General features: G+C 54.9%; 1 protein-coding gene across 25 annotated transcripts in view; it reads right to left on the reverse strand.

Moving 5' to 3' along the window:
• The window catches only part of AMPD3 (adenosine monophosphate deaminase 3), a 44,437-nt gene that overhangs the window by 13,939 nt on the left and 7,611 nt on the right, over positions 1-22,887 (reverse strand). For 17 of the 25 annotated variants that reach the window (XM_089328768.1, XM_051851444.3, XM_089328747.1 and 14 more), the window contains 5 exons: positions 20,853-21,078; positions 10,458-10,662; positions 6,203-6,365; positions 3,241-3,460; positions 2,380-2,509 (listed from right to left, as the gene is read on the reverse strand). In XM_089328768.1, coding sequence (XP_089184894.1) covers positions 2,380-2,509; positions 3,241-3,460; positions 6,203-6,365; positions 10,458-10,662; positions 20,853-21,073 — 939 coding nt within the window. In that variant the 5' untranslated portion in view covers positions 21,074-21,078. Of the gene's footprint in view, positions 1-2,379; positions 2,510-3,240; positions 3,461-6,202; positions 6,366-10,457; positions 10,663-20,852; positions 21,079-21,176; positions 21,256-22,887 lie in introns of those variants that run through there. The other 8 variants (XM_089328823.1, XM_070073345.2, XM_070073341.2 and 5 more) reach the window with 2 other exon arrangements.

Raw genomic sequence — 22,887 nt, forward strand, 5'->3', positions numbered from 1 at the left:
GTCACCAGATAATGGAAGACTCAGCTGGACGATTCAGGAAGCACCCAATCCGAACATCAGGGTTCCAGAGGCGGTCACAGGCAGTGTTTCCTGCTCTAAGACTGTTTACTTCTGAGGTGGGGCCCCAGATTCAGGGACATGGCCTGCCTTCACCACCCATCAGGTCTAAACAAAGACAAGAGTCTCCACACAGGGCTGGCCAATCCCTGGGACCTAAGTGAACACCGACCATTTCCAAACCCGCAGCAGACATCAATAATCTACTTCAGCACTTGCCTTCACTAAGCTTTGGGAACAGCCTTGTGTTAGCATTCTCGACTGGTCAAGTTTGGCACAGAATCAAAACCCAATTGGTGTCCCTGATGTGACTTTAACCAAAGTAGACAATGTCTGCACCTGCTACCCAACTCCCAAGCAGCAAACACACTGAGCCCTTCTGTCTTAGCTCTGGACAGAACACAAGTGTCTCGGCTCCTGCCCACTGGACCCTATGGTGGCATAACCCCTCACCTGCCACGGCCCTGCCACAGCTGCTACCCTCAGAGCAGAGCCCGGCTGCTCCTGTGACAGCCACCTTGGAGTCATCCCAGCCTGTTCTAGAATTCTGAAAGCTACAGGACAGGCTTTGAGGGTAAGGCCACAGCCAGCACCCAGGAGCATGCTTTCCCCTTACCCAGAGGGGCAAGCACAGACCTGGTTCACGCAGACCTGGGCCCATGTTTGTGGACTGGCCATGAGGCCAGAGAATGGAGCACTGTGCATAGCTCAGGTGTCCAGGCTATTTCCGCCCAGAGAGCACATTAACCCCTGGACCAAGATATCTCAAGGACCAGTTCTGATTTCCAACCACAACTCTTGCCCATGCCACAGCCACAGAGCAGCTGGTGGCCCAGGAACACCCAGCGGGGCCCCAGCTCAGAAGAGAACAGTATGAGAGCCGGTGCAGTCGGCACAACTCCAGGCCCCAGGACACAGGCCCAAGCAGGGACGTGTCCAGATACAGGCTGCACGGGTCTACACAGGGAGTCCCCAGGGACGATCTCTGGACACACGCCGGGCACGGAGGTGCTTCAGGCAGGGCTGGGAGGAGTTCATGTAGCGACCGAGGCACCCACGCCCCAAACGCCACAGGCTCGCAGAGGAGGAGCAAACACTGCTGGGAGGAGCTGTCCACGACCTTTCACCTCTGCGTGGAAACCCCCAGAGGCCATCATCCACCTCTCAGAGCCACTGAGTGGAAGCCAAACTCCCTCTTAAGACTCTTGATCCTATCCAGAGGCGTCCATGTAGGGCCTCCTGCCCCATAACAGAGGTGGTCTTGGGGTTCCCTGGAGGGGGCCCTGCATCTCCATTGCTGAGTGCTCCGGTCAGGGGTCAGGGGTCAGGGAGGCTGAGCTGCGCTCTCCCAAAGCAGCCACATCCTCCCCTCCCTATCGAAGCTGGTGCCAGCAAGAGACAGTCCCCAGAGGTCCCACCTGGGAGAGAGGGCCCTAGGGAGACAACATCCCACTGTTGGCTTAGGTCCCAGGTACAGGACTCAGCCCAGCCCCATAGTAAGTAAACCTCACCCTCCCCCCACTTCTGCCATGTGCCAGCTCACTCCTAGGGCCTGCCCCCCCTTCTCAGAGGAAGCCCTGGGCCCCTGCACCATCCAGAACCTCCCCTCCCCATACTCCAGCACCGCCCTTGGCCTCACACTGGAGCCCCAGCCACACCACACTACCTGCCACTCTGTTGACACGCATCTTAATCTCTCTCACCTCTGTCAACGGTCTCGCTGCCTCCTGGCATTTGCACACACCATTCCCTCGCCAACCCCATCGCCACCTGGCTAAATCCTACTCAGCCTTCCGGTGAGCTCAGCCACCTCATGACAGCACTTCTCACCAAGGCAGGGGGACCTCTGGCAGCCAGGAAACAGCCCGTGCTCAGCACTGATCCTGTTCTTCCCTGTATGCTGCTCCACGAGGAGGGCAAGGAAAAGCTGGAGGCCACCCTCGCAGGGCACACACACACCCGTCCCAGCCACAGCCCAGCGACAGAGGCTGCCAGGAACCCCGGCCAACCTGCTCGGGGGGGTTGAGCACGTGGGATGCTGTTTATGAAATACACCACAGGCTCGCTCCACAGTCAGTCTCAAACATCCACCCTGGAAGTAGTCCGGGCTCAACGTTCTGATCAGTGGGCAGGCTGTGCCCTGTGTCCACAGCACGGACAGGGGTCTCCGCCTAGAGTGGCGAGTTCCATCCGAGGATGGCCTGATGCAAGGTGCGCATCCTGCTCCTCTGGCCAGGAGCCCTCACCGCCTCCCAGCAGACAAGGCCCAGGGCAGCCCAGGGGCTGGGAGGGAGGGTGCGAGGAGGGGGCCGCTCTGCCCACCTTTCTCACGTTATAGAAGTCTCGGTGGGGGTTACTCTTCAACTCTTTGAACTCAGACATCTCATTTAACATCTCGTGAAGGCTGAACTTGGATTCCAGAAAGTTCAGTCGCCGGTGACAATAAGTTTTCCTGCAGGTAGGGGGAGGGGGAGAGCGCACAGTTGAGCAGAAGTGGTGCCACCGCCAAGCTCTGCAGTACAGCGTCGTTAGGTGTGTGCGGGGGCAGCCCTGGGGGGGAGGGGTCGGACGCCTGCAGGATGGAGCCGGGAGCAGGCAGCAGGCTCCAGCTGCCGCAGCTCTGGTCACACGGTCACCCACACCTGTGTGCTCTGTAAGCAAGCAGCATCAAGCTCGGGCACTAAGAACCTCCTCAGGACCTCACCCAGGCTCCCTGGCTCCTGGCCATTAACCTTGAGCCTCTGTTTCCCATGAAAACACACCAACGCGGTAACACCCAAGGCTGAAGGGAGGCCAAACCGGGCTATGCCTGCCAAAGCGCCTGACTCTGAGCACCACGGACACCCCATAAGTGTCCTCCCTCATCCTCTCCTCCCCCTCCTCGGCCTCCCTTAGTCAAGGGTGCAGTCCAGCTACCAGGCAGGCCCTGTCCACCCCAGGGCCCAGAGGCACCAACCACACCTGACCACGTCCCAAGGATGCGACCTCAGCACAGGAGGAGGTTCTGCATCACGGGCAGACTGGGGGCCTGCAGCTGCTTGTTACTAGGGCAGATGCCCCCAAGGTCCCTCTGCTCGGAGAAGGTGCCACGGGTAGAGAACTTCGCTCAGACAAGGGCGGGCTGCTCACAGCTGTGGCCACCTGCCGGCCCACACGCACCCAGACTCGGGGCAGCTGGCTTACGTGGGGCCATCGGTGATGAGAGCCAGGATGTGGCTCATGTCCACCGTGTAGGTCTCCAGGTCAGGGTAGGGCAGGCTGTGGGGCTCCTGGCGCTCCAGCATCTTCTTGTTGTCATACACGAACAGGATACCCCCTTGCATGCGGACCAAGTAGCCCAGGTTGGGGGGTGCATCGTCCAGGCAGTACGGGTCCTCCTGGGGCCGTGGGGGAGGGTGGAAGTCTGCAAAACAGGATTGGGTGACGGCCAAGTGCTCAAAAGTCACACTCTGGGTGGAACCTGTCCTGGCCATGCTAAGATCCAGCCACACCCCACCAGTCCACCCTTCACATACCCCCGTGCCTGCTTTATCGTATCTCCTTAGCACTTAGCTCTTTGTAAAATAATCTTACTTTTTAAAAATTTATTTTTAAATATGTATTTATTTATTTTAAAGTCAGAGTTGGAGAGTGGGGAAAGGCAGTGAGGAAGGGGAGAGAGAGATCTTCCAACTGCTGGTTCACTTCCCAAATGGCCACAACAGGCAGGGCTGGGCCAAGCTGAAGCCAGGAGCCTGAAACTCCATCCAAATCTCCCAGGGGTCCAAGGACTTGGGCCATCTTCCCCCTGCTTTCCCAGGCATATTAGCAGGGAGCAGGATCAGAAGTGGAGAAGCCGGGGCTGGAACTGGCACACATATGGGATGCTGGCATTGTAGGTAGCGGCTTAATCTGCTATGCCACAGCAACAGCCCCCGATGATTTCACTTCTTCATCTTGAGTATTATGCAGGGGCATTTCAAAAAGGTCATGGGAAACGGAAATAAAACCGTTGATGTAAAAATGTTTGTAAATGAAATCCATGCATACAAGGAATCTTCAAAACGACTATGAGAAATGTGTATTAAAATGCAGATTATAGGCTGGGGCCACAGCTCACTAGGCTAATCCTCTGCCTTGCGGCACCGGCACACCGGGTTCACACTGGGGCGCCGGATTCTGTCCCAGTTGCCCCTCTTCCAGGCCAGCTCTCTGCTGTGGCCAGGGAGTGCAGTGGAGGATGGCCCAAGTGCTTGGGCCCTGCACCCCATGGGAGACCAGGAGAAGCACCTGGCTCCTGCCATCGGATTGTGCGGTGCACCGGCCACAGTGCGGTGGCCGCGGCGGCCATTGGAGGGTGAACCAATGGCAAAGGAAGACCTTTCTCTCTGTCTCTCTCACTGTCCACTCTGTCAAAAAAAAAAATGCAGATTATAAAAAAGTACATGGATTTCAAAATATCTTTGCACCAAAGTAAACTGGTCCTTTAATTCCACTTTCCCACACAGTTTTGAAGTCCCCTGGTGTATCAAATAGGGACTTGCAACACAGACAGACTTTGATCCGTGTGGTTCCCTGCTGTGTCCCTGCTACCTCAAACAGTCCCTGGCACCTGGTTGGTACATCAGTCATTTTTTAAAAATTGAATTGAAATAGGCTTCAGCTTCCTTGGTACCTCAAGAATCCCAAGAATGTTAAGGGAGCTTCTGAGGCTCCTCCCAGCAAGAGACGAGACAGCACCTGAGACTGCCCTGTGGGAATCACTGTCCCTCCCAAGCCCAGGGCAGCCAAGGGGCCGGCCCTCCATGGAGCAGCCCAGGTCGGGAACTTCTCTCCTGCAGAGCACAGACGCCAACCACAGAACCACCTGCTCCCCACGGCAGGCACAAGACACCTCTTTGCCATTTACCCCCAACTCTGAGACTCTAAGCAAACCTCTTCACCCCTCTTCATCTGCAGGGAATTGTCCCCAGAGGGTACTGTCCCCTGAGCACACTGAAAGGGGGTGGGGCTCAGCTAGTGATGACGTCTGGTGGGTTGGGTGTATTGGATGCATTTTCCACCTACAGTATTCTCCATTCTATTGGGACATACCCATCGTAAACTGAAGGGCAACCCTATGCTTGCTACTCTCACAGCAAGTTCTCCTGACCTTTGACAATCTTCACCCCTGGCCAAGCAGTGGGCAGACGCTAAACAGCCTGGGGACTTCAATCCCCTGCAGATCAGACAACACCAGGTCAGATCAGCTGCCCTGCTGCCAGCCTGGGAGGAAAGCCGGGCTCCTCAGCAAAGGGAGCAACCAAGGCAGGGGACCTGCCTGGGCGGCCTCCATCGGTGCTCGGGAGAGCTCGCCCCTAGAGCAGACGTGAGGAATCAGCAAGGAGCAGGGCTGGGGATGGATGTCTGACACTGGGCCTGGCCACCAGCCGGCTCAGGAGAGCCTAGTGTGTGCCACAGCTCTACAAGGTAAAGGTCATGGCGACTGCCCAGGTGGAGCCACAGGCTGCACCCTTGGAAGCAGCTCCCCACCTCCTCCCACCCAACACACACTCATGCCCAGGACCCCTCGGCCCTCTGTCTACAGAGGGTACCTATTTAGCAGTCACCCTCGTCATCCCTTGCCCACAGCGAGGCAGTGCAGCCAACTTTCTTCAAAGAGAGGGAAATGGGCCCGGAAGGGCTGAGACTTGCCCAGCACCCCAGTAGTAGCAGGAGCTCGAAGTGTAAGACTTTGAGCTTCAAGGAAGCCAAAGTCAGGGGACAGCTTGGTGCCGGGGTCCTGGGCACCAGTGCAGACCACCAGGCCCTCATCTAGTCCCCACCACCGACTTCCACTCCGAAGCCGACTTCTCCTGTCCCGGGAACATGGTCCCTGTGTCTGCTCCCACCCCAGCCCAGCCTATCACGCGCTCCATGTTTACTGTGGCTGTGCTGTTTGAAACAGCTCACGTGGACCTGAAGATTCCCAAGCTCAGGTCTCTCTCTTGACTTCTTCAGTTCAGCTCTCCCCAGGGCGAGGCACGTGGTAACACGCGCAATCAGTGCTTGGGGGAACAAGCAGCAATTAGTGCCGAAGCTTATCCCTGGGTCCTGCCCTTAAAGCCACCAGCAGCTCTCAGGGCAGGGCCGCCCCCACAGGCCCCCTCTGGCCAGCGCTCCATACCTGGGAGGCCGTCCTCAGGAGGGGCGACGTCCGGGCGTCGGTGGCCCAGGTATTGTGCTGTGGTCCGCGGGAAGCGGTGGTAGGCGAGCCGTGCATACTTCTCCCGGATCATGAGGGCCTTGGCCAGGCTCTTGGCAGCCTGCTCGTAGTCCTCCACGGTGATCTGCAGGGGGAGGCGAGCAGAGCAGACCCCACCTGAGACTGCCTCTCTGCACAGAGCTGCTTGCTAAGTTGGCTTTGGGGACCTGGGTTTCTGGAGGGTGCCCACCTTTCCCTGACGGGTAAGAGTGGTCCCTTGTCAAAAACAAAAAAAAAAAAAAAAAAAAACAAAAAAAAAAACAAAAACAAAAAAAACGGCCGGTGCCGCGGCTCACTAGGCTAATTCTCTGCCTTGCGGCGCTGGCACACCAGGTTCTAGTCCCGGTCGGGGTACTGGATTCTGTCCCGATTGCCCCTCTTCCAGGCCAGCTCTCTGCTGTGGCAAGGGAGGGCAGTGGAGGATTGCCCAAGTACTTGGGCCCTGCACCCCATGGGAGACCAGGAGAAGTACCTGGCTCCTGCCTTCGGATCAGCGCAGCGCGCTGGCCGCAGCGTGCTGGCCGCAGTGGCCATTGGAGGGTGAACCAACGGCAAAGGAAGACCTTTCTCTCTGTCTCTATCTCTCTCTCTCTCTCACTGTCCACTCTGCCTGTCAAAAAAAAAAAAAAAAAAGAAAGAAAGAAAGAAAACAGTGGTCCCTGTGTCTATGCTGTTTGTCCAAATAATGCAGATACCAATGGAGAGCTGACCTCCCCCTGGCCGTCTGGAATTTGGGGATGTGCTATGCAGGTGTGTGACCAGCTCCGGTACAAAACATGGGTGCTGAGTCGCTAATGAGCTTGTGTGACAGACAACACTGCCCCGTGTGTTGACATGGTTCAGGCTGAGGCTATGTGCTTGCCACTCCCCTGGGGAGGACCCTCAGAAGCTCACACCCAGCATCCTCCCCGGCTTCCTTTCACTGTAATGAATCATGGCTGAGAGCACAGCCATACACCAAGTCCTCCGAGTCCTCCTAGCAGATCACCAAGCTTGGAGGTGGCCCTGGGGGCCGCCACAGAGAAGAGGTGGGGCTGGAGGAGAGGTGCGCTCGGGCCCTCACTCCCAGACACCAGCCCTGCTTGCTGCTGACCCACGAGCCCGCTGCTGCACCTGGCATGGGAAGAACAGAGCCTGAATCCTCTCCCCATGAGGACGGGCACCATCTCTTCGAGCTTAGAATATTCACAGGCCCTCAGATGTAAAACCAGATGAAACTAACTGAACAATTAGGCGGGCAGGACTTGGCATTGTCGTGCAGCAAGTTAAGCCATTGTCTGTGACGCCAGCATCCCACATGGGTGCTGGTTCAAGTTCTAGCTGCTCCACTTCCCATCCAGCTCCTGCTAATGCTCCTGGGAAAGCAGCAGCAGACCACCCTAATGTGGGAGACCCAGAAGGCATTCCAGGCTCCTTACTTCAAGCCCAGCCCCAGCCAACCTTTGCAGCCATTTGGGGAGTGAATCAGTGGATGGAAAAATCTTTCTCTCACTCTCACGATCTTTCAAATAAATAAGTATTTTTAATTTTTTTAAAAGATTTTATTTATTTATTTGAGAGGTAGAGTTACAGAAAGTGAGAGGGAGAAACAGAGAGAAAGATCTTTCTTCTGTTAGTTCACTCCCCAGATGGCCAGAATGGCTGGAGCTGTACCGATCCAAAGCCAAGAGCCAGGTGCTTCTTCCTGGTGTCCCACATGGGTGCAGGGGCCCAAGGACTTGGGCCATCTTCTACTGCTTTCCCAGGCCAGAGCAGAGCGCTGGATTAGAAGAGGAGCAGCCTGAATTAGAACCAGCGCCCATATGTAATGCCAGCGCCGCAGGCAGAGGATTAACCTACTGCACTACGGCGCCAGCCCCAATAAGTATTTTTTATAAAAAGACAACTGTGCTTGCTCAGTGCTGCTTTGCCAGCCCCAGGCTTCTGAGTAAACCTGCTCATCAGGCAGCTCACCCCGTCAGCCACCGTCCTGGTCACAGGTCAGAGACAAGAGCTTCCCATAGACTTGTGCTCTGCATTGCAACTCATTTTACAAATGAGGCCGTGCAAAGAGAAATCGCTTGCCAGGAATTCACGAAGTCGGACTTCAGACTCTGATTTGACTCCCAGGGCCCAAGGGTGTTCAGCTTTCCCAGACCTGCCTCGTATTCAAAGATGGACTTGTCCAGCTTAGTCTGTCTGGAAGGGCAGGCATCACAGAGATCTGAGCGTGCCTGGGGCAGACAGGCAGATAAAGCAGTCAAGGGGACCAAAGAAGGATTACACGACAGAGGCAGGGCAAGACATCAGGGAACACAGCGTAGGGAGGGCTGGGGCCTGAAGCTTCCCTCTCTAATTGAATAAAATAACCATTTTTCATTTTGAAATGTTATAAACATACAGACAAGCACAGAAGATGCCATACCAGTTACCCCTGCACCTGCCTTCGAGAGCTCACGATATTATTATCTTTTGTAATTGTTTCAGCTCATCACCATGGATACAGCTCAACTCCTGCCCCCCCACCCACTCCAGCCTCAGAGGGAGGAGGCTGGTGTCTATCTTTCCCTTGCATGTTTTTATACTTTTACCAAATATTGCACTTTGCATTTTATCCAGGTGGTAGCTGCTTCTTTCCTGCCTCCCAGTGTTCCCATAAAGAATGTAAATTCCATTTTACATCTCCCAGCGGCTGGCTTCTGAGAGCAGCAGCAATGTCCAAGCAACCACAGCCATCTCACACTAAAGTATGTCCCTGCCAACATAAAGCCAGAGAACCAAACACTAGCTCTGTCGAACTCATGGGCATAGCATGCCAAAGGCTCAGGCCACGGGCAAGGATAGCAGAGAGGGTGGCCCAGAAGGCCAGGGACCACCAGCCAAGCCTATAGACGTCACAGTTCCCATGGTTGACCACAAGCCCACCACGTCAGCCTGCTCCTCATGGACACTTAGCATCCTGGAGACTACCTGCCCAGGCCAGAAGCTCCCTGCTCTCCTGTGAGCAAGCAGGAGACTGGCAGAGAGGCCGGCGAACGCTCCGGGGCTCCTGCTTGGCTGCAGTCAGTCCACCTCGACTCTCCCAGGCGCTCACTTAACTGCCTGAGGCCGGGTGGACACAGGGACTCCTGGTCAGGATGCCGATCCGCATTGTTTCCATCCACAGGAACTTACATGATATAAACCACGGCACATCCACACACTGAAACACTACACGCTTGTGAAAAAGAACACGGAAGCTCTTTGTATGTTAATATGGCATTATCTTTAAGATGGAATATTAGGTTTAAAAAAAAGGTACAGTATAATATGTATCGTAGACTACCATTTGTGGAAAAACCAATAAACCAAGTATGCATAATTAACCATAGGTATATAGACCCTCTATGTGAGAATATACAACAAATCAAAACCAACAGTAGCCTCTGAGGGGGAGGAATTGATGTCATATCTGCACCTTTTAAATTCTGTAGCATGTGCCAGTATTCCTAATCACACACAAACTAAAAGCTGGGGGGAAATGGAGAAGTCGCTCTGCCATGTGGGACTGACTATATATTCTACGACTCCTTTTCAAAAGAAGGGAGACAGGCTCATGAGGCCCACAGGGGCATGAGTGGTAAGTTAAGATCCAGACTTAACACTGGCACTAGCTTGGTGATTTGAAGAAGGAAGCAGTAAGAATGCATCACCCCACTGGGTAAAAAAAAATTTAACACATGCCCAGTGACTACGCTGATGGTGTAAACCAAGCTCGGTCCCTTCCTCACCCACAGCCCATCTTCCTGACTGAGGGCTGGGAATTCTGTCCCTAAGCACACAGCAAGAGCAAAGTCAGCGATAATTGCCTTCACACAAACCACACAATCCCACGACTGCGAATCCACTAAACCCACAGAGACTCCAGGCAGCCCAAGCTGGCTCCTTGCTCAGTGGACTGGGGGACATGCACAGCCTTCTGAGCCCAGAAAACACACAGAGCTTAAAGGCCATGGTCAGTGCACCAGCCTGCAGCCCTGAGCCCTGCGCAGGGCCATGGGGCAGCCTCTGGACACACCCACACCCTCCGTCCCCTCCATCTGCTGCGCCTCCCCTCCACAGCCTTCCAGACGCCCCCAGACAGACCAAGCTTCGGGCTGGCCCAAGGGACCCTGACCTCTGCAGGCAGGCCCATGAAGCACCCCCCCAGGTACCTTACCCCGGCACAGTAGTCGCCGCTGATGGTGACCCGCTGGTACTCGGGCATGGCATAGGGTGCTGGCGCGGGCTGGGAAGCAGCCCCAGCGACCACAGGGGTTGCGGGAGACATGGCCGGGCTGGCCGTCGGGGGGCCCTTCCAATCCTGCTGCGTCGGCATTTGTAGAGACAGGGACTGGGACCGAATCATCTTGAAACTTTTCTTTCTAAGAGCCAAGCACAAGGAAAAGTGGGAAACGTCAGCAGCTAACGGAAGCAAGCGATAAGGTGAGTCTGTGTGGCACGTGGCACGTGGCACGTGGCAGGAGAAACTTGCTTTGATTACTCCGGGGGGCTGGCCCGGCCATTAGGAAGCTCCTAATTACCGATGCCTCCCGCAGACACGGGTCTCTCTGCAGGAGGCACACACAACCCTGCAGACACACGGCCTACCTGCAGCCACCACAAACAGCTGCGGGTTGTGTGTGCCTTCGTCACAGGAGACGGACAGACGCACAGATGGATAGCAGCCCACAACGCAGGACCTCTACCACCATAGGACGTGACAGAAGAGCATGGCAGCACACTGACCAGGCTTCCCACGCTGGGGTGAGCGGAGCGTGCCACCTTCAGCTAACCCAAGCTCTAATCCCAGCATACAGACGGTCTCACAGTCCCAACATAGGACCACAGGCACAGAAGACACGTGGGGCATCAGAGCCACAGAGATGGGCGGCTCAACCAGTCCAACCTCCTGGCTGTTTTGTTTTGGTGTGGTTTTCATCTGAGAGGCAGACACACAGATACAGCTAGATAGCTCCCCTCCACTGGTTCACCCCTCAAATGCCTGCAATGACCCAGGCTGGGCCAGGCCAAAGCTGGGAGCAGAGAACTTAGTTCAGATCTCACGTGTGAACAGCAGGAACCCAATGACGAGCCATCACAACTTCTTCTCGGGGCCTAGCACTAGCAGGAAGCTGGGATTGCGAGCTGACGGCTGGTCTCAGATCCGGGTACTCCACTACGTGAAGTGGGCACCCTAACCACTAGGGCAAAGGCCCATTCCTGCTGGTTTTATAAACAGGCGTCGGGGGCCCAGGATGGCAGGGGGCTCACACAGAGTCACTCAACTAGCCACCACCCTGCTGAACGTCTGCCATCCTGGGCCCTGCCAACTGGGGCAGGCACAGAGCTGTGTCTCTGTTACAGGCATGGGACTGACCAGCATCAACCACAGGTCCCTCTGGACTGGTCACTTGGTCCCAAAAGAGGATTTCACTGACTCTTGGACAAGAGGTTGGTCTGAAATGATGCAAGCTCATGCTAACTTGCAAGGCTGCTCCGTGAGGACTCCACCTTCCTCATTAACAAAATAGTAATGGCTTCAAATGATCTCATCCCAAATCTGGGAATCTCCAGGGAGGGGATGACTCAGCAGTGCAGTGTGGCCTCTCCCTGGCCTCCGGGGGATCCCGGCCTCCCTCTATAGCCATCCACAGGTGTCCAATGCCAGAAACTAGCTGACCCCTGGCCCTTTCTACTGCCACAGGGGCCCCGCAGCCTCCTGAATATTGATTCCACTACACCAGCACCAAGAGTCACCAGCAAAGGACTCAGTGGTAACTGCGACCCTCCCCCAGCCTGGGGATCCCCTCCTCTCCAGGTACCAGTGATGTCTGCAGGATGCAGAGAGACCGGCTGCACCCCAAATGGACCTCATGGCTCACAGGGAAGTGGCTGTCTTTCTCCTGGGGCTCAGCCAGGCCCCTTGCTGCCACATCTCCAGGAGCCACAGTTCCCCTCTTGCCAGGGTCCCCTGGGTCTTCCCTGTCCACCCTGCTCTTCACACCTGGAACATGAAGGCGGCACCTAACAGACCCTGGGCTGCTTCGGGAAACTCAACCAGAGCCCAGGAAGCCTGCAGCCCAGGCTTTCCCTGTCCCACCACTCACCACGGGGCACTGAGCCAAGCACGCTGCCCTGAGCAAACGCCGACACGTGCACTTGGCCGTCACAGAGGCTGACTCCCCTCGGGCACCTTTCGGACGATCACCTCTAGAGGAAGAGCCACTACTTCAGGCTCCCCCTCACACCGTGCCAAGCTCAGCTGGGTCCCATGAGACCCTGGCCTCCATGTTACACTCCTGCCAAGTCACTGCTCATCATCTCTGTGTCGACCTCACTCCCATTCGTCTCAGCCACTGCTGCCTGAGATCTGTGTGGTCCTTCCAAGGAGAAGCAGCAGGTAATCTCCAAGGTGAGCAACAGGTAAGAAAGGTGTACACATACACACACACTCACACTCTCACTCTCACATGCTGACACATAAAAGCAGGAAGGCTTCCTAAGCCAAGAGCCTACCAGGTCCATCCCAGGAATGCCCGTATTCTTCTGTCCCAATGAAAAAGCCAACACTAGGGCTGGCGCTGTGACATAGCAGGTTAAGCCACTGTCTGTGACACCAGCATCCCACGTGGGCACCGGTTTGAGTCCCAGCTGCTCCACTTCCGATCCAGCTCCCCGCTAATGGCCTGGAAAAGCAGCAAAGGATGGCCAAAGTGCTTGGGGCCTCTGCACCCACGTGGGAAACCTGGAAGAAGCTCCTGGCTTCAGATCATTCCAACCCTGGCCATTGCAATCATTTAGGGAGTGAACCAGTAGATGGAAGACCTCTGTCTCTTTCTCTTTCTGTAACCCTACTTTTCAAATAAATAAATAAATCTTCAAAGAAAAAAAAAAGCCAGTATCACCAGCTTGTGCCCAAAGAAATCTCCTTCCTTTAGAAGTCCATTGTGGCTGTGGCCTCGGTCTTCACATGACCTCCATTCTGTCTTATATGGGCTGGGAGGTTGGACTTTGCAGGAAAAAGGAATGGGTTTAATAACAAACGGACCAATTCTTCAGGCCCATTCCCCTTGGACAAGATCTTGGCATGACCAGACACTAACCACTGAGCTTGTATCTCCAAAAGTTGGAAATGCCGAATAGAATCCAAGCAGGGGCCCTGTTTTCTGCTGCATAACAAAGTGCCACAAACTTGGTGGCTTAAACAAGACTCATAATCAGCTCACAGCTCGGAAGCTGAGAAATATGGGGGGGCCTGGCTGGGCTCTCTCTGTGTACGGGATTGAAAGGCCAAAACCTAGATGTTGGCCACACTGAGCTCTCGGCCAGAGACTCTGGGAAAGAATTTGCTTCCAAGTGCGTTTGGACTGTTGGCAGGACTCGGTCCCAAGTGGCTGTAAGAATGAGGTGCTGGTTCTTGGCTTTCAGCTGCAGTCAACAGCACTGTGATCCTTTTTGATCCTCGCACGTAACCTCTGCATCCCCAAAGCCACGAGCAGCGTGTTGCTTCCTGTATTGAAGGGCTTGTGTGATTACATGAGTCCTCCCAACAGCCTCCTAGCTTAAGGTCCACAGTACCAAGTTGTACTCACAGTACTCATAGAGCCTGGAGATTAGACACAGACGTCTTGGGTGGGGTGGGGGCGGGGAGGGGACTACTTTATTTTTTTTATTATTTTTATTTTTTTATTTATTTTTATTTAGTAAATATAAATTTTCAAAGTACAGTTAATGGATTACAATGGCTCCCCCCCATAATTTCCCTCCCACTCACACCTCTCCCATCTCCCGCTCCCTCTCCCATTCCATTCACATCAAGATTCATTTTCAATTATCTTAATATATACTAAATCGATCTTCTGTATATAAAGTAAAGATTTCATCAGTTTGCACCCACACAGAAACACAAAGTGTAAAATACTATTTCAGTACTAGTTATAGCATTACTTCACATTGGACAACACACTAAGGACAGATCCCACATGAGAAGTAAGTACACAGTGACTCCTGTTGTTGACTTAACAATCTGACACTCTTGTTTATGGCATCAGTAATCTCCCTAGGCTCTAGGCATGAGTTGCCAAGGCTATGGAAGCCTTTTGAGTTCGCCGACTTCGATCTTATTCAGACAGGGTCATGGTCAAAGTGGAAGTTCTCTCCTCTCTTCAGAGAAAGGTACCTCCTTCTTTGATGGCCCCGTTCTTTCCACTGGGATCTCACTCACAGAGATCTTTCATTTAGGTCTTCTTTTTTTTTTATTTTTTTTTTCAGGGTGTCTTGGCTTTCCATGCCTAAAATACTCTCATGGGCTCTTCAGCCATATCTGAATGCCTTAGGGGCTGATTCTGAGGCCAAAGTGCTATTTGGGACATCTGCCATTCTATGAGTCTGCTGTTTATCCCGCTTCCCATGATGGATCGTTCTCTCAAATTTGTATTTGAGAGGTAGCAAGACAGAGACAGAGACCTTCCACCCACTGGTTCACTCTCAAATGCCCACAACAGCTGGGACTGGGCCAAGCTGAAGCCAGGAGTCCAGAACTCCAGCCAGGTCTCCCACATGGGCGACAGGGCTCCCAAATACCTGAACCATCCCCTGTTGCCTGCCTCCCAGGATGTGCGTGAGCAGGAAGCTGGAATCAGAAGCAGAGCTGGGGCTCCAACCCAGCTATGGGCTTCCTAAGCAGGTCTTAACTGCTGTGCCACGCACCTGGCCCCTGGAGGCCACTTGAATAGTTTGGGCAGGGGCCCACATGTAGCCCCAGTGTCTGCCACCAAGGCTCAGCCCCCAGAGGTGGGGAGCAGCAGCTGAGTGCCTGTGAGACACCATGAGGCTGTGTGCACCCACACGTGTCCTTCTTTCCCTCTCAAGGCTGTCTGGGAGCCCACACGTGTCACAGGAATGCAGGGAGGACACACGAGGAGCCACCATAGCTGCCCCTGAATCAGACAGCCACAGGCTCTCCCAGCTAGGGCACACTTGAAAGGCCACACACCCACACCTCTCATCTCAGCAGCCTTTCCTTGAATAGCTCCTGTGACAGGAAACTTACTACATGCCTGAATCAGCACTCAGTCATTCACTGGATAAACATTTACCAAGCACATATTCCTGGCTGGGCCACAGCTCGACACACAAACACGAAGCGGGAACAAAACATGATCTGTGGTCACTGGTAGAAAGCACTACTTCATGATGGGCCAAGATCTGTCTGTCCACAGCGCCACCTGTCACACCTCATGCTGGCCCCTGGGTGCCAAGGAAGCCAGCTTCCTGTGCTGCAGCTGACCAGCCCCTCCCTACCCCACCCACACCTGGCAGAAGCAGCCCTGCCAAGGAGCTGGCAGACAGCAGGGCTGTGAGGGCCCGAACAGCCAGGGGGCAGCTCTGTCATCTCTGGGACAGGTGGTCCACCTGGTCACGGGCACCTTCTCGCCAACCAGGCCCTCAAGACCAGGAGGTGACGTAACCACCTGGGCTGTTACTATGCACCTGCTGGGGACCCTGACTTGCTCTGCCACTGCCCCTGCCATCCACAGTGTCCCCATCTGTAGCCTGCCCATGGCCCCACCCTCCTGTCTCTGGGAGCAGGCAGCCCAGGGCCATTCACTATGACAGCTGAACCCTCAGGGCCTTCCCTGCCCTCTTCCTGGACAGCAGCCAGCACCTCCCGAGGCCTCTGAAGCCTGCAGGGAGGGTGCCAGGGAGACCTCTCACCAGGCTCACTCACACACACAGTGCCCACAGGAGCACCCCAGTTCACCCAACTGCCACGTGCCAGGCTGTGGGGAAACAGGGTTGGGTAAAATATAGCCCCCGACTCCAGGGACGGCCTCCGGGTGGCAGAGCCGGGCTCAGTCAGCTCTGTGGTTGTCATTATACCATGTGGTGGGCGTGATGAGGCACCCGGGTATTCTGGGATCCCAGAGAAGATGCCTAATCCACACTGGGGGTGGAGCAGTAAGGACACAGCGAGAGGGGTCATTTCACAATGCGGAAGCTTTTTCAAACCCCCAATACACACACACACACGCACGCACGCTGGACTCCCACTGGCCACCCCTCCCCCTGCAGTTGTGGTTCCAGGAGGGCGCTGGCTGGCCGGGCTGCCCCTTAGCCTGTGACAGAGAGCAGAGGTCCCTGTGGAAAGGAGAAGTTGGAATGACTGGCCGTGCCGCGGGCTACTTGGTGAGCTGGGTGGAAGGGGTCTGCAGAGAGCACGGGACCCCAGATGCCTGAAAGCCAGTGGGTCAGCTGTAAACACACAACTTCAGCCAGCACAGCTCCTCTGCCCACCCCGGTAGCCCGCCCCCCACCCCGGCTCCGCTTCTCCCTCTCCCCATGCCTCTGGGGTCTGTCGGGAGCAGACAGACCCCAGAGGTCAAGGTGAAGTACACCCTCCTGCCTTGTCAACCTCTGCAGCCTCTATTCCCAACTTTAAAAACCCGTAACTTCACGGCTGCAAATGAAACTCCTTTGTCAAAGGCCCTGAATTTAAAAAAAAAAAAAAAAAAAGTTGCCCAACCCCAATTTCAGGAGAGTCAAAATAAAAAATGATTGAACAACATTTTAGCTGGATCTGTTCGTCTATTTTACTCAAAACATACTCTGGGAATTGTTCCAGACAGATCTTTTAGATAACAAAGTCTGTCCTCCTTGTATCCCCATTTCCCAGTGCACGTGGCGTTTTCAGACAAGTGCCTAACACCGCATTCTTGCTGGGAGCGTGCTGAGCATCATTGCGAGCGCTCCCGGTGACTCAGGCTCATCACCGGCGGCCCAGTCCTGGTCCGAGAGGCGTCTCGCCCCTGGACTGCTTGGCCTCCGATTCTTGCGTCTGCTCGCCTCTCAATGCTGCTTCCTCCCTCGCTGGTGACTGTCAACAACAATAACAACCAAAGGCCAGGAGTGATGCTCCAAGCCCCATGCTACGCACTTCATGTGAATTAGTTCATTCCATTCTCATGAGGCACGTCCGTTTATGATTCTCATTTTGCAGATCGGAAAAGGCTCAGGCCACTAAGAGCCTTGACCAGGACCACTCAGCAGTGAGTGACGTGTCACCCGAGCCCAGTCGGGCTGACTCCAAGGCCCGTGCTTATGGTCACGACGCATCAAGCCTGCACCTCCGATGACCCTCCCTGCAGAAGTCCATCTCCCTGTCTCTAGTCTGCATCTTTAAATCTGATGCAGGCTTAGAAACAAGGGGGCCAGTGTGTGCGAGCTCTGTATGGAGTAAGAACGGGTAGGAGAGGGGATGGGAGGACTGGGGGAACAGCTAAAGGGTCTCTTTCAGGGGTGATGAAGACGTTCTAAGATCGCTCGTGGTGACAGCTGCACAACTCTGTGAAGACCCCAAAACCACTCAGTCCTACACTTTCAATGGGTGAATTGTATGGTGCCTGAATTGTATCTTGATAAAGCTATAGGGAAACCAAGGAGGCAGAGGAGGAGGGGCAGGATGAGGAGGAGGAGGAAGAGGAAGAAGGAAGGAGAGAGTCAAGGAGCCCCAACACAGGTTCCAGTTGCCCAGAGGGGTTTCCTGCCACTTTCAGTGTCGGCCAAGATCCCAGAGTCCACTTGGAAGGTTGACGACTCCGGCCAGGGCAGGCAGCTGAGGCTCAGAGTGAAGAGGACCGCAGCTCTGGGCGCACCCAGGGTTCTCCTGTTCTTACCGTTGCTTCCTAATGCTGCCTCCATAGACAGCCCAACCAGCCTCAAGTCCTGGGGCCGCCCCAGCCGACGCCCTCCTCCCAGGGAGGCAGCCAGCCATCGGAAAGCTGTCCCTGCGGCCGCCACCCTGGGCCTCGCCTGCACAGGGAGCATCGCACCCAGCAGCCTGCACCGCAGATTCTGAACCCAGCTTGGCTCCACGAGCTGCCGCGGGCCTGGACCATGAACCTTCATGTGTCAGGGGCTCGTCCCTCCTGCTCACCCCCTAAGTTCATCTTCTGTTTCTAAGAAGCTCTTTTGCTTCCCTGGCCCCAGCTAGTCCCTCACTTTAGCCTTACAACTGCGGTGGGCCTTGTTTATTTTGTGGTTTTGGTGGTGATTGTCTAAATGAGGGAGAAAAAGGAAAACCACCATCGTCATTCTGTCACTTGCTCCCCAGGCATCCTTGTGCAATTTATCCAACTTCTCAATGTCCGGGTCCTAAGAACATCTACGCAGTCAGCCTGGAGTGGGATTAAAGAACGAATGCAAACTGCACAGCCCAGCGCCCAACCCAGGGAAGTCCTCCAGGGCAGCAGATGCCAGGGCTGCCCATCTCGGTCCAACGGTTCACATGGGCAGGTGTGAACCAAGACCCATCCCTCCCTAGCTCCAGCACAGCCAGTGGAGGGAGCTGCTGGTACCAAGCTTGCTCCATACATGGGGAAGGAGCTGGGGCCCAGACAGGTCTCATAACTTGCCCAAGGTCACAGAGTGGCAGAACAGGGCAGTGCAAGGAGCCATAGTCACTCTGATGAGGCACTGGGGCGGCACTGGGGAGGCTGCACATCTTTTCCCAGCCCACCAACATGGCCAAGTCCCAGGCTGGACCCTGTGAACACAGGAGGGGCCAGACCCAGAGCTGAGGGAGCTTCGGGTCAAATGGGGCAGAGAAGGGCAAACCATGACACTGCAACGGCCAATGAGGGCCAGTGTGGTCACAGAAGGGCTTTGCAGAGACTCTCTGGAAAGCACAGAACCCATCTGGGCAGATGGAAGGGAGCTTCAGGCTCGGACAGGAAGAGCCCAGTGTCTGTGGGGATGCCAAGCCCACTGTCACTCTGTAGTGGACACCGCCTCCAGACACTCACTGACCCTGGTAAGAAAAAAGGCCAGGACCCCTTCTCTTCTCATCGCTAAGGGTCTGAATGCTCCCTTCACAGCACATAGCATGCCACCTTCTGTCACCCCAGGGCAGCACAGACAGGGTCTCGGGCCAGCCCAGCTCCCCCGGCGGCACCGAAGACCCCTTCCTTCAGGGGTTCCCAGCATCTCAGGGGAAGGGAACCACCACCGACTACCAACAGTGAGGCCCCACTCTGTCTTTATATTGGCAGCTACTTTCTCCTTCCCCAAAAAAGTCACCTACAATGCTGACTATCTGACAATACTGAGAAATGAAAAGGAGGGTCCTGCGAGGGGTCTGATCCCTGGTCAGGTCTAGAGAGGGCCCACAGCCCCACTGCCCCAGCCACAGAGGCCTGCGGCACATAGGGCAGGCAGGGACCCAGCTGCAGCCCTACCGCGCACCCCCTCAAAGCTTTCTTGTGCCTCCCTTTCACTCCCCTAAGTGAGACCACTGTGCCAGGATGAGGGCTGGGACCCAAGCTTCCTATCAGGCACACAGACCACTCTAACCTGGGCCCTGCCTGCCCCTCCAGCCACCGGCATGGCTGCTTCTTTCTTCTCCTCTGACCTCTACGGCCTTTTCCCCAGCCGACTCCACTGCCTGCAGGACCGCCCCCCTCTACAGAGCCAGCTCTGTGGACCCTTACAGCCACAGCTCTCAGGCCACTGGCTGGGAGACACCTTTCCCCGCTGCCCAGGGCACAAAGGAGTCTCGTTCTCTCCTCCATGTTCATTTCCTTCATTGCACCTGTGCTAGGGCTGCACCTGCTTGTCTCAAGTCCATTCCTTACCCTGTCCAGCCTTGCCTGGGTATGTCACATGACTTCTGGCTAGGTTTGGTGCCACAGTAGGCACCAGGGGAACCTGGAAGGTACAGGAAGGGTACAGCCAAGGATGGCACCTCCTGCCTCCATCTTTGCCTTGGGAAGTGCCCCTCAGCTGCTGCTTTTCCTCCCCACTCTTATTGCCACCAGAGAGGCCACCAGGGGTCCAACTTCCCCCTCCATGGGCTTCAGAAGCATCAGCTCTCTCTGTGGTCCCCTCAGCCTCAGGTTGGCAGCTGCCCTGCGGGTTCTTATCTCGCTGTGGGTCTTGTCTCCGGGCTGCCTCCTTCTCCCATGCATGGTTTCTCCACTCACTACCACCCATGTCACCAATTCTAGCAACAAAATCTGACTTCCATACTCAAATGGCTTTTTGGCTAGACCCTGGCTGGCGCAGTGCTTATAACTCACAGTTCTTTTATTCATTTGCCCGGTGACTTCATTACTGTCTAGAACCACCGACAGTGGATCTAGATAATAAGCAGGGATACGCTGCTTATTATCACATCTGCCAGCCCGGCAAGGAGTGAGCGACGTTAACTCACGCCAAATAGGGAGACAGGTGATAAAAAGAAGTAAAACTGAGGATTCCCGAGAAATCCCTAGGAAGAAAAGGGCACTGCCATTCAGAAATAGGGTGTGTGTGTGTGTGTGTGTGTGCACGCGTGCATGTGCGTGTGATCTGTTATGAAAACAGCAGCCAAGAGAAAGGGGGTTCTGATCTTTTCCCCTGGACAGAGGCACCAAGGCACCCTTCAACAAACTAGTGATGAGGAAGCAGCCACAGCAAAGGGGCCATCACAGTGGCAGGCACCTGCTGGCTCCCCTGAGATACCACACCACGCCTCGCCACGCCACGCCACGGCCCTCGTGGCCCACACAGCTCTGTGCTCTCAAGTCAGACAAACCTTTTCGCCGTCTCCAAGGACTTCTGCTCGGCCAGCTCCTTCTGCAGTTCCCTCTCCTTGGCCTCCTTCTGCCCGATGGGGCAGTCCTCGGGCACGGTGAAGAGGGACAGGGCATCTTTGCTGTCCTCTTCGCGGAGCACTTTAGCGAACACCTTCTCAGCCAGCAGCCGCACCTGCTCGTCCACCTCGGAGATGTTCAGCTTGGGGAATTGGCGCGGCATCTCGGCTAGCAAAGAAAGGAACACGCATCAGCCGTGCGGAATTCCTGGGTGGCCTGAGTCACTGCGCGGGGGAGGAAAGAGCCAGAGGCGAGGCCCGCCCCACCTGGTCCTTGGAGTCAGCTGTCTCCTCGGGAATGCCCCGGACCAAACCCGGCATGCCAACTTGCAAAATGAGCTCACTAAGTAACTGGACGTGAAGGAGGGGAGAAAGCAAATGTTCAGAAGCCAAAGAACGAACTGTCCGGGGCCATGTGTTTCCACTGCCCTGACCTCGGAGACGTGGCAGGGCCTGGGCAGCCTTGCCCTCCTGCCTTTGTCTCCCTGATGGAGAAGGGCAGGAGAGAGCTCACCGCCTTCTCTCTCCCAGGCCCTGGGAGGCTGTCAGGCTGTAGCAACATAGAAACCTCATTGCCCCCTGCACAGAGCAGAAGCCCAAAGCCAAGGGCATATTTTGGTTTTTAATTTAAGAGGTAGAAAAAGAAAGATTGAGAGACACGCACAGAGCTCTCATCTTCTCTATAAATGCCCACAACAGCCAGGGCTGGGTCGGGCCAAAGCCAGAGTAAGGAACTCCATCCAGGTCTCCCAAGTGTGTGGCAGAGACCCAACTGCTTGAGCCATCATCTGCTGCCTCCTAGGCATGCATTAGCAAGAAGCTGGGATTGGGAGTGACACCAGGACCTGAACCCAGGCACTCAGATGTTTGACTCAGGTTCGCATAAACCTTTAGGCCAAATGCTCAGGCTCTGAAAAGTTTTTAATAATGAGTTTAAGGGCCCAGGAGGTCCCAAGAGATTACAGCAGAGCCTGAGAAATTCAAAGCTGTATTCTTCTTTCCCCCAAACAAGGGCTTTTGCTGAAAAGAAAGAATCTGCAAGCAAAGTTCCACAGCCCCTAAACTCCCTGAATCCTCTATCAAGATAGCAAGTTTTAGACATTTGGGGACAAGGACACTCTTAAAACAACAACAGATTATTGGGCTGGTGCTGTGGTGCAGTAGGTTAATCCTCCGCTTATGGCGCCGGCATCCCATATGGGCGCCAGTTCAAGTCCCGGTTGCTCCTCTTCCAGTCCAGCACTCTTCTGTGGCCTGGGAAAGCAGTGGAGGATGGCCCAAGTGCTTGGGCCCCTGCACCCACGTGGGAGACCCAGAAGAAGCTCCTGGCTCCTGGCTTCAGATCGGCACAGCTCCGGCTGCTGCAGCAATTCGGGGAGTGAACCAGCAGATGAAAGATCTGTCTTTCCTTCTGTCTGTAACTCACCTCTCAAATAAATAAAAATCTTTTAAAAAATTAAAATAACATTGTTTATTTGAAAGGTAGAGTTACAGAGAAAGAATGAATCTTCCATTAGCTGGCTCACTCCCTAAATGGCTGCAACAGCTGGAGCACAAGCCGGCATCCATATAGGATGCCCAACACCACAAGCGGCCCAGACAGGGACACTCTTCACCCAGCTGAAAACTCCCCCTCCCCAAAGCGGTTCTCCCTGCCAGCCTCCGCACGCCGTCAGGAACTGGCTTGCATCACCTGATGTATTTCTTCCTGCATCTTTTTTTTTTTTTTTTAATTCTTACGTGGCATTTACTATGTACACCCAGCCAAGCATGTTATACTAATTAACTCAGTCGGTCTTATTATTCCCATTTCACAAGTGAGAAAATGAATGCTGAGACAGCTAACTCGCCCAGTGAGTTACTATTAGTGGTATCTAACTTCTAGTGAACTAGCAGAGTGCTGCACTGTTCTCAGCCTCTCTTCTGCTCGGGGATCTGAACCCAGGCACCTGGAGCCCCCATGTGCACCCTCAACAGC

The sequence above is a fragment of the Oryctolagus cuniculus genome, chromosome 1 (assembly GCF_051225735.1).
Source record: "Oryctolagus cuniculus isolate XC-2025 breed Fujian yellow rabbit chromosome 1, ASM5122573v1, whole genome shotgun sequence".
NCBI classification, from domain to species: Eukaryota; Metazoa; Chordata; class Mammalia; order Lagomorpha; family Leporidae; genus Oryctolagus; species Oryctolagus cuniculus.